At 37.0% G+C, this 12131-nt stretch overlaps 1 protein-coding gene across 3 annotated transcripts in view; it reads left to right on the top strand.

Moving 5' to 3' along the window:
• The window catches only part of LOC127944638 (plasma membrane calcium-transporting ATPase 3), a 51980-nt gene that overhangs the window by 31865 nt on the left and 7984 nt on the right, over positions 1-12131 (top strand). For 2 of the 3 annotated variants that reach the window (XM_052540723.1, XM_052540722.1), the window contains 7 exons: positions 70-176; positions 411-602; positions 1056-1269; positions 1538-1749; positions 2058-2165; positions 5393-5575; positions 8655-8808. In XM_052540723.1, coding sequence (XP_052396683.1) covers positions 70-176; positions 411-602; positions 1056-1269; positions 1538-1749; positions 2058-2165; positions 5393-5575; positions 8655-8808 — 1170 coding nt within the window. The remainder of the gene's footprint in view (positions 1-69; positions 177-410; positions 603-1055; positions 1270-1537; positions 1750-2057; positions 2166-5392; positions 5576-8654; positions 8809-12131) is intronic. The other variant, XM_052540724.1, reaches the window with a different exon arrangement.

Below are 12131 nucleotides of genomic sequence, written 5' to 3'. Positions count from 1 at the left end.
TATTCAGTGACTGGACCAGGTTATGTGCTAGCTGGTAATTGTTTGCTGGGTGATGATGCCATTGTCTAGGCATCATTGACAGCACTGTGCTGGAGCAGAGACAGGTGGTGGCCGTAACTGGTGACGGGACAAATGACGGACCGGCTCTCAAGAAGGCAGATGTGGGCTTTGCGATGGTAAGCATATCTGATGAACACTTCCCACTAATCTATTCATATATTCGTCCTTCCATCCAAGAGGTAGTTAAGAGATGACTAATGGTAAGAGATGAATTGTGATTTATTAGAAGCTCTACTTACATCATGTTCACCCAACAAGGGTGTATGACAAAAGCCACTCTTCTCCACTGAATCTGTCTTTGATGCATATGTAACCTAAATCTCTCGATCTTTCTCTCTTTCCGTCTCTAGGGTATAGCAGGCACTGATGTAGCTAAAGAAGCCTCTGACATCATCCTGACCGACGATAACTTCTCCAGCATTGTGAAGGCTGTCATGTGGGGGAGAAATGTGTATGACAGCATCTCCAAGTTCCTGCAGTTTCAGCTTACTGTCAATGTAGTGGCCGTCATCGTTGCTTTCACCGGGGCCTGCATTACACAGGTAGTACACTGAGTGTGTTCCACTGTAATTTTAGTATTATTTATATGCTATTATGCCATTTATTAATATTTTGAGATTTGTTTTTTATTTTTCATTGTGATTTTAGCTTTAGTGAGTTTGTGATGTCAGCTTTATAATTTTTAAAAGATATTTCTATATAGCTTTAATTAATTTAATTTTAGTTTTAGTTTTAGTAATCTATTGCTTCCGCTTAAACTTATTTATTCTGTTTTTTTTTTTATTCAAGTTTTTATGTAATATTTGTAACTTATTTTCTTTAATATTTATTTCAATAACCCAAAATTATTTGATATATTTTTAGTTTTAGTTAACAATAACAACTGTTGTGCTCAATTGACAGCATTTGTGGTATAGTGTTGATTACCCCCAAAAAATATTTAATACTTTCAACTTCACCACCTTCATCAGTGATCTCTGTGTTTTTGTGTGTAGGACTCTCCACTGAAAGCAGTACAGATGTTGTGGGTTAATCTGATCATGGACACATTTGCCTCTTTGGCTCTTGCAACTGAGCCACCCACCGAAGCTCTGCTGCTTAGGAAACCCTACGGGCGCAACAACCCCCTCATCTCACTCACAATGATGAAGAACATCCTGGGTCATGGAGTCTATCAGCTCATCATCATCTTCACCCTGTTGTTTGTTGGTGGGACAGAGAATTAAAGAATCAATATGTTGTTTTGCATTATTTACTGATGATGAATAATACAGTAATAAAGTGAAAGTGTAGCAGCTTACAGCTCAGAATTATAACATCATAGTCTCAGATATGTTACATATATTTACATATTCATTTAGCAGAAGCTGGGAGAATGAGAGCATGCTAGCAGAAGTGACTAGGCTAAAGGTGAAACAATGGGTGCTTACTGAGTGGTTTTAATTTTGCATGCCTTCATATCTTTCATCCTATCAAGGAGAGAAAATCTTCAACATCGACAGCGGCCGTAACGCTCCCTTACACTCCCCCCCATCTGAACACTACACCATCATCTTCAACACCTTTGTCCTGATGCAGCTCTTCAACGAGATCAACGCTCGCAAGATTCACGGCGAAAGGAACGTGTTCGACGGCATCTTTGGGAACCCTATCTTCTGCAGCATTGTTCTGGGAACATTTGGAGTGCAGGTCAGAGCTACTGTTCGTGTTATCTATCTATATTCTTCAAAATATCATCTTTTATGCTCCACTGAAAAAACGGCATGCAAAAAAATGCAGGCAAAAACGCAGACAGGTTTGAAATGACTTAAGTGTGAGTAAATGATGACACAATTTACATTTTTGGGTGAACTTTACCTATAAATCCAACCAAGAGATTTATACAGACTATTTTTGAAATCAGAATTCTATCTGGGCCTTTCCATGAGGTTGTAGGAAAGATGAAATGAATGCTGGTGTTGACTATGTTTGGTTGTGTGCTGTTGATCTGTGTGCAGATTGTGATTGTGCAGTTTGGGGGCAAGCCCTTCAGCTGTTCCCCTCTCAATTTGGAGCAATGGCTGTGGTGCCTCTTCGTGGGAGTTGGAGAATTGCTGTGGGGTCAGGTAGGAGAGCAAGAGACACAAAGAACGAAAAAGGAGAACAACTATAAAATACATTATTTGTGTAACTGAAGGTGTTGAGTATTTCATCAAGTTTTCCCCAAAGAACCTAATGGCTGATATTTGTCCATTTTGAAAATATTGCATCAGCTGATAACTGTGCTAGACTGCCTTACAAACACAAGTGGTTATCCTGCCTAGAATAACATCCAGTGTCCTCCATAAGAATTGGAACAGTAAAGACAAAATTGTTCTGTTTGCTGTGCAGTCAAGAAATCTGTAAATATGATTAAAAGTTGAATATGAGACAGAACTACAGAATGTCACATTTGATTCAACACAAATATGTTTTACCAGCTAAGAAGATCAGCGCTTTTAGAGTTTAATCTCCTTGTCTGATGTGAGCATAAGTATTGGAAGAGTTGCCTCTCAGGTCTTTCTAAGTGTTCAGTTGTGTCCTGTTGCATTAATTCTTCAGATATTAAAAGCAGGGAATGTGTCTTATCCGTTATATCCATCGCTTCTGCATTCTAAGTCTTGCATTTTATGATGAGACACACACAAACCAGAATGAAGACGAGGAAGCTGACTCTGAAAGAAAAGTAAGCAATTTGGATGCTAAAAGAAAAGAGGAATCCAATAAGAACTAATGGAAAAACAAAGGGCATGGAGAAATCAAGAGTTTAGAAACAGTAATTGATGATGGGGAAATCATAAATGCTGTGAAAATGAACCCTAAAATACATGTCTGAAAAATCACCAACAACCTCCAGAAAGCTGGGGTGATGCTCTGTCAATCAACAGTCCACAGGAGAATTTGACACAGAATTACAGAAGCTACACAGCAAGATGCAAACCTCTGATCAGCACCAAAAATAGAAAGGCAAGATTCTTCACAAATGTGAGTCAGTAGAGTTTTGGAACAGTAGAGTTTTTTCTAAGTGATTGAAAAGCAAAAGTGTGGAGAAAAAAGTGAACTGCAAATGATCCTTAGCATACAACCTCATCTGTGAAGCTTGGTGGAGGTGGTGTCATGGCATGGGCAAGCATGGTTGTCTCTAGAACAGGATCTCTTCATTTTAATGATGACTTAATGTGTGATGGCAGGAGCAGAATGAATTTGGAAAGGTACAAAATCATCTTGGCTACCAATATTCAAGAAAATTCCACCAAACTCATTAGAAAGCACTTCATATTGGATCAGGACAATGACCCCAAAACATCCACCAGTTTAGTCAAGGACTTCATCAGGGCAAAGAAATGTAAAGTCTTAGATTGCCCATATCAATCTCCAGATTTAACTCCGAACATAAATTTCACCAGCTGAAGAGTAGACTAAAGACAGAAACTCATCAAAACAAGCAACAGTCGGAATTGGCTGCATTAAATGCTGGGGAAAAGCATTTCAAAGCATAAGACCAAGAGTCTGGTGATGTCTATGGGTCACAGACTCGCTGCTCTGATTGCATGCAAGGGATCTGCATCTAAATATCAGCTTTTAATCTTTTACATCTGCCTTAAATTCAACTGTTCCAATACTTATGCTCACATCAAATAGTGGGATAAACTCTAAAAGTGCTGTCCTTTTTATTTGGTAAAACATGTGTCAAAAGACCTAATAATAAAATGTGACATTCTGTGGTTTTGTCGCATATTCATATTTTAATCATATTTGCAAATGTACTGACTCCACAGCAGAGAAAACATGTTTGTCTTTACTGTTCCAATACTTATGGAGGGAACTGCATGTTTCAATATATTTTAAGTGAACTTTAAGAAAATATATAAAAAAAAATATTTTGTGTGCATTTAATATACTTTCCTAATAATTAATTGTTACACCCAAATGTGCCACATGCAATTAATTTTAAACCAATGTCTATTAATTAGTAAGTCCTCCTTTTACTGCTACAACAGCTTCTAATTAAGGGATGGCTTTTTTCTACTAGATGTTGGAACATAGCTTTGTGAATTTGCTCCCATTAAGACACAAGAGCATCAGTGAGGTCAGGCACTGATGTTGGGTAATGAGGTCTGGCTCATCCCAAATCCATCCCACGGGTGTTCAGTTGGGTTCAGGTTCTTCCACAGTACAGTATTTATTGTTGTGAAAGCTCTCTGGGTCTCATCCTACTGTGAATATTTGTCAGTGGGTGTACGATTAATTTTATGCATCTTGAAGTATCTTGAATTGGTGTACCCAAAATAGACAAGCCCGTTAAAGGTTCTAAAATAGAATGCTTAGAAAATATCACACACCTCAGGCTCATTGTCTAACCACTCAAAGCCAAGTCTTTAAGGTACCTTCTGCCTTTCATTTTGCATATTCATAGGGCAGTCCAAATTTGGGCAGCAGGAAGCTGAGAGCTTGGTAGATGAATTGGATCTTGCAAGTTAAGTGCCAACTCCAGCTTCATAAGCATTTTTCAGTTTTGTCTCACAAGAATGTTATTTTGCTGCCGCCACTTCTGATGTCTCAGCGGGTTCTTTGTAGGGTGGAGGAGGGGGATTGGTTCCTTCCATAACTAAATCTGACAGAATAGCAGTACTATTAAATAGTGTTTAATTAGTTCCATAGTACCATCCTGGAACTGCTTGGGAATTGATAATGTGGTTTCTTGGACATATTGCTCAGACAGCTGATAGAGCTGAACAATGATTGGGCTGATATTAAAGATCTGGCAGATATAATACGCTGATAATTAGTTTCATGTTAAGGCTGACAGTAAAAATGTCTTTCTATTTCTAGAAAGTATTTTGCCTAAATAAATACAACTAAAACACTAAACACTAAAACCAGTTAAGTAAATTTACACATCACAACATTATAATTATACAGGATGAAACATGGGGAAAAGAGCATGAACAGTTCAATATCTAATATGCTGTCATTTAAAAAAAAATTCAAATTTTTTATGTTTTTAAAGTCTCTTATTCTCAGAAATTGATTAATATAGTGTCTTTTATTTCTGTGATTGCAAAGCCATCGATATGTGCTTTTGACCGTAGGGCAGAGTGGCATGCACAAAACCTCCAGAGGGGCAGGGTGAAATGGCATTGCGAGGGCACGATCACAGTTCAGGGGGTAACAAGGGCCACCTAGATCAGACTGAAAGGGCACTTTAGCACACCCCGACTCGAGCCCCCCTGCACCACCCCCTTGTGCATGCCTCTGATCATATGTATCAGTCATTCCACTCCTTTTAAACCAACTCTTCTTTTCATCTCAGGTGATAGCCACAGTGCCCACTAGTCACCTGAAGTGTCTGAAGGAGGCAGGCCATGGACCAGGGACGGATGAGATGTCGGAGGACGAGCTGGCCGAGGATGAGGAGGAGATAGACCACGCTGAGAGAGAGCTACGCAGGGGGCAGATCCTCTGGTTTAGAGGCCTTAACCGTATCCAGACTCAGGTGCTGTGCATGCGACCCCTTACCTCTGACCAGTTAGAGCACTAGTCACGTAAGATGGTTTCCACAGACAGTAGAGCTTTTGTCTCCTCAAAGAATGCTCTTTTGCTTTTCCTTTCGTTTCTTTCTCTACTCTCCCCACTCTCTCTAGACCTTCTCTGAATCACCAACATTAGTTCATCCTTGCCTTCTTCCTTTTCTCTTTCCTCCTCTCTTCTGCTAATCTGGCTTTGTCTCTGCTTCCCACTGTTGGGACCCTATACTTGCGTATAGATTTCCCCCAACAAGAATGTATAACATTCCCTCCCCCCTTTCCGTGCTCAGAGCTCTGTTTTGTCACACTATTATGTAACTCGAGTCCTTTAAATTCCTCATTTATTTGCTTTGTAACTCATTTGGCTCAGAGTCACAGCACAGAATCATCCTGATGCGCTGCATGGGACTTGAGAATGATGCTCCTCAGACTTGATAGAGCTTGAAAGATTTGATGAGGATCTGAACAATGTTTGACTCTGGGGATGCACCAGTATTTAAGATCTGGTCAAAATGATGAGCTGTTTATTATTTTCATGCTGTGACTGATATTGAGTCGGCCTATGAGTATAAAATAAGGGCTTCAGAAGTTTGGGGTCAGTTAGATAAAAAAAATAATAATAATAATTAACATCTTAACTCTATATAATTACCAAGGCTACAACAATATATTATTACTATTTAAAATTTAACATATTTTAAAATGAAATTTATTCCTGTGATGGCAAAGCTGAATTTTTTTTTTAGCAGCGATTACTCATTCTAAAATTCTTTGATTAATAGTAAGTTCAAAAGAACAGCATATAGTTTAAGAGAAACCTTTTCACATTTTAAATATCTTTACTGTGATCTTGATTAATTTAATTTGTCCTTATTGAATAAAAGTATTAATTTCTTTCAGGAAAAAAAAACTGACCCAAACTTTTGAACTGCAGTGTATCTGCTGATACAATAAAATGATCTTCTAATATCTTCTGATATGATGCTGTTTTATAGTGCATCCCTATCTTACACATCAAGGCTCTTAACATTATCATAAATGTGCCTAACCTAATTACAAAATAGGGTGAATATATTAGAAGTAGTTATTGTTTTGATTTGATCTGTATATATAATCAACCAAATGTGTATTATACTATCTTGTTTCTCTTTCCATTTTCTGTTCACTATCTCTTTCTCTTTACAATTTTCAACCTTCATGAAAACTCAGCTCTCAGTTTTATTTTGTTTTTGAATTGTTGAAGTAGTTTGATTTAAAGGGCCAATGCTTGCTTAATTTCCTGAATTTCCAGCTTAATTATACTGAACTTAATTATATTTAATTATATGCATACACTTGTTGTTCTCAGTCTGGACTCCATCCAGGACTTTATGTGTGATTTTTCTCTTTTTGGGGGTTTGCATTGAATTGTCATTTGATGGTTCTTTAAATTATGAATCTTTGTGGAAGGATTTGTTGTGTGATGCACTTGTGACCTGTGAGTTAGTATACATTTTTTGTATTAAGTTTCCTGATCAGAACTGTGCTAGATACATATACAGTATAATATGGAAGGTCAGCAGTTGTAGAGGAGGTGCGTCATGGTGCCTGTTGGTTTATGGCACTGTAACTCTAGAAAAAGCTTTTATAATGGAACATTCTCAGAGCACATGCATGCATGATGTGGCACTCTCTCTTTTGGCCAATATACACCATCAGTGAGCATACTTGATGGGATAGTAGAGCATTTTTTTTTTTTATTTGGAGTGCCCCGTATGGATTTTTGAAGTGCTTATAAAGCTCCATACAAGGTTTCCATTGATTCCTTCACTGCTGGACACTGAGTATGCAAAACACAACACACATTATAGCGACTGGCCTCATATCAGCAGTCAGCCTGATCTAATCACGGCTTTCATCCTGCGTGACTCCACTGAGGAGAGCACCTCCATTTCTCAGTGTTGTGTTTTTGACACAGGGTATTTGCAGATTAATTATCAATGAGGTTTTATGCAAGCTGATTGCATATTCTTACGGCATTTCCCATTTTAGTTTGGCATGGTTCAACTTGTTCTTAAGGGCTGCATGTAAAATTGATTCAACACACAAAGTGAGTTTCAGAGAAATGAAACATTTTGGGGTGGGGTGGTTGCAGAGGTATCCATTTGTTGTGTAAGCTTTTATTACAAAGTGATGTTCAGTGAACTTATCTAGTGCAGTCTATTTAATAATAATAAAAAAATACTGCAGTGACATCCACACTGGAAAGACACAACAGAACCCTGTTAACTGAACTGACAAATGAAGGCAATGTGTTTCTTTAAAAACAATATGAAATGTCGCTTGCAACCAATACATTTTTTTCTTGAGTGATTGTGATATTGTATGTGATATGGAAAATGACTGAAGAGTGGAAAGTGATCTTGATATGACAGGTCTTGGTGGTCAGCGATAAGTTGTTTTTGTGGCAGAGCAAGTAATTACATTTTAATGAATGATTATAAAGTCTTTTATTTTCTTTGTTTAATTATGCACCAATAAATTATTTCCAATAAGACCCAAACAAGATCCTGGTTGCAGATCATTGAAGGGGTAGTTTACCCAAAAATTCAAATGATGTCATCATTTACACAGCCTCATGTTGTTTTATGTATGACTTTCTTTCTTCTGTGGAATACAAAAGGAGAAATTCTTAATTAGTAATGTAGGTTCCCGTGTTTGTGAAGTCCCAAAAAGGACAAAAACACCATGTGCTTTCCAGGTAGCTAGACAGCCGCTTTATGTGAGGAACAGACTAAAAAAAAAAAGGTTTCTTATTTTATTTTTTTTTTTTTAACAGCAAATGGATTTGGAACAACAAGAGGGGGAGTAAATAATGACAGAATTTTCACTTTTGGGTGAGCTATCCTTTTAATGTTGAAAGATGTACCCTTTAGTACACAATGCCAGCCTAGCTTTGTTTTCTCCTGCCGGGTGAAGTATCACACCGCTCTGCTCTTTCCTTGTTACTCTTTCTCTCTCTTTCTTTCTCTGGTGTGTATATGATGTGGTTCTCTCTCTCTCCTGCAGATGGAGGTAGTGAGTACGTTCAAGAGAAGTGGTTCGTTTCAGGGTGCTGTGAGACGTCGATCCTCAGTGCTCAGCCAGCTCCATGACGTTACCAATATTTCTACCCCCACTCATGTAGTTCTCTCCACTGCCAATGCAAGCGTCGCTCCCGGGAGTGAGTTCCCTGCTTTCCCTACCTGTGTCAGACACAACACTCACACACTCAGAAACACTCACCAAACATGAAAACTCTTACAAACACACACACACACACATGCTCCAAGCATTCCTCAACACCCCACGGTGTGTGCCGTGGTACTTCTGTTCTGCATTTGAAACCTTCTGTGTGGTCGTCTCTGTGATTGAGTGGCTCTGTGCAAGATGGCCTGTCTGGCTTTGACTGATTCTCTATGGGCCGCTGTTTGTGTCCTCCCCGAGTCCCTCCTCTGCTTCTCTCGATTTCTGTGTGCTGTCTTGCTGTGTCGGGCCTTTTCTCTTGCTGTTGGGTTCTTCTTTGTTGTCTAAAGGTGTTTGGTTTTGTTTTCAAATCCCCATTTCTCTATAAGCCATTCTGTGTATTCTCTCTGTCCAAAACGAAATCTATTACCTACAACAGAATGTGTAAAAAAAAATAAAAAAAATTCAGTGCTAGTGTTGAGTGCACAGCAGAAACCTTTTTATTTATTTATTTTTTAAAGCTGAAGTGGTTGCTTTTTTTTTTTTTTGGAGCAAATGCAATTGCAAAAATAATGACTGATCAGATTTCATAAACAGATCCCAACCACATTTTTAATCGTAGTATTGTTTTAAGTGCACCACAGGTAAACACTTTTTGCACTTTTTGTATAAATCAGTCTACAAATGACTCGTGTATAGTTGTCTATTGATATTCGGACTGTAATAGGATCTTAAAATCACCAAAAATGACACACTTCAGCTTTAAAGTAACGTATTTATAAAGATTTGTCAAAAACATTAGGAGAACAGAATATATCACATAAGACATGACTATTAAAATAACATACAAGACATGACTTATATGATATAAATATATATTACATCATTTAATAATTGCTAGCAATGATTCAATAATTGCTTTTACAATTCATTATTTTAAAAGAATTATGTCTGGACATTGCAAGATGAACCTGTATTTAAACCTGAACTTGGTCCAGGAATCCACAGAAAGAATACAGAGAGAACACGGCACTCACTTCCGAGAGGCTTCTGTTAGCGTGGTTTGCTAAAAAGATGAGGTTTTACTGTATAAGCAGAGGTGCTCAATGTGCTGCACTGCTATAGCTTTTGAGCCTAAAAAGGGGTAAACCTTCGAGTATAAGCCCTATAAGGTTCTTCTCCCTCTGATCTCTCTCTCTCTCTCTCTCTCTTTCTCTCTCTCTTGCTCTGTCATTCTCTTTCCCTCTGTTACTTTTATTCCAGATAATTCATCTTGTAACTCTCATCATAAGACTGTGTGAAAGCATCCTCTACGTTCCTCACAGTCTTTTTCTCATTCCCATGGTTGACATTGTTCATGGCTTAAATCTATTTTTACCTGTCTCCTGTTCTCTTCTCTGTATGCATCTTCTAAACTCTTCTAAACTCTTCTAAACTAACAAACATTCTTTCATTTTTCCATCAAACATAGTACATTAGCATATGTCGAGATATCATTCTTTAAAGGAATCAAAACAAGGGTTCAAAACAAGTTCAGCTCTAGCATCTGTGTAATTCTGTTGAAAATATTATCAGCTTGTCTGTCAGTTTACAAAAACAATCCAAGATCACATGCTGTCAATAGAGTCAAAAGTTACAATTCTGTCCTAAAAATACTTTATTAACTCATGCCGTTACACACCTGAATGGCTTTCATTCATATGTGAAACATGCAATGAGATTGTTTTAAAGAATGTTCTTGAGTGGATCAAGGGCTTCAAAAGCACCTTAAAAGCATTCTAAAAGTAGCAGACACACTGTATTCAAACAGCATTGTGAGAGGAACAGACCAATTTAATTATAAAAAAAACATGCCCTTGGATGGTCACAATTCACTTTCATTGTATGGAAGTTTGGGCTTGGACTCAGATTAGCTATAAATACAGTCATACAGGTTTAGAACAAAATGAGGGTGAGTAAATGATGACAGAACTGTATTTTAAAGAGTAATAATTACAATTTGGGTGAACTATTCTTTCAATTTCTTTTGAACCCCAAAAAAATGCTTTATACACCCTAATAGCACTTTAATAGAGATTTTAAGAATGTGAATTATGTTTTCTTGCTGGGAATAGTGGACTAACTAAATTTGTATCAGTGCTTTTAGATTTCTTTCCCAGCTATTTCTCCATCTTTGCAGATATATATGACATTTTTTTTAGGCTAGAAATGTTAATTACAACTACCATATCATTGCATCTGACCTCTCTGTGATGTGCTTCATATGTATCTGTACATTTATCATCACATTTTTCACTTTGTGTCTTCGTACTGTGCTCATGTGAGTGAAATGTGCCAGTGCACTCCTGTCTTCTTTTTCAGCCCTATAAATATCATTTTGTTGTTTTTCTCACACAAACTTTTCTTTGACTTTGACTGAGATTTGCAAACATGAACTAGTTTAACCATCATTCTGTCAACCTCATGTTAGAAACCATACTACAGAAAGATTTAGTAGAAGTTAGTGTGTTGATATCTTTGCCTAAATGAAGTATTTTTAATCATTTATGATGTATATATTATATACATATCTTTGAAAATCATTTTTACTAGCATTGTAACTCTTCAGAGATGAAAACACTATATTTAGATCAAACATTAATCACAGCTCTCCAAAAACATGTTTTTTCCCCTCACAGCTGTCTCACATACAAATGTTTGTTTAAAACTATTTGACACATCTATGGATCAAGTTTGTTTTCATTTTAGGTTTTGTAAGATGTGACCCAGATGTTGAGAAGAGTGCCGTCTGATAGATTCATGTTTATCTCACTCATTTGCTCAAACATTTGCATTGTATGGTAACGGTTCACTGTTAAACACAGATGCTCACTATCAGCCAGTGGAATATATTTTGGAATATAAGTGGAAATGTCCAAGCGATGCTAATTTCTTAAAGTTTTCCTAGCTTTGATTACTACCATCTGATTAAAAAAAAAAAAACATATTCATAGACTGTGTGAATTCTGCCATCAGATTATACAGTGCATTTTATAAAGTGCATTGCTAAATGTATAATATTGTATAATTTCACAAAGTTCACCATAGTTAAATCTTTCAAGAAGACACCTATTGCTGTAATTAAAATGAACTCCTTATAAACCTTGTTTGACATTTTGCAGTAAAAAAGAGAGAAAATGTAGATAGTTTCAATTTAAATTGTGACTTTTAATTAAATTAATAGTATAAAATGTGAAATTCTTTAAATGGAGAGAAATGCACTGTATGATTTAGAGCATTTACAGTCACTTCTAAATATAGATTATGTCAAATTAAAGTCAG

Source organism: Carassius gibelio, chromosome A23 (genome assembly GCF_023724105.1).
Source record: "Carassius gibelio isolate Cgi1373 ecotype wild population from Czech Republic chromosome A23, carGib1.2-hapl.c, whole genome shotgun sequence".
Taxonomy (NCBI): domain Eukaryota; kingdom Metazoa; phylum Chordata; class Actinopteri; order Cypriniformes; family Cyprinidae; genus Carassius; species Carassius gibelio.
The sequence above is the reverse complement of the archived record's forward strand: the minus strand, read 5'-3'. Positions and strand labels throughout refer to the sequence as shown.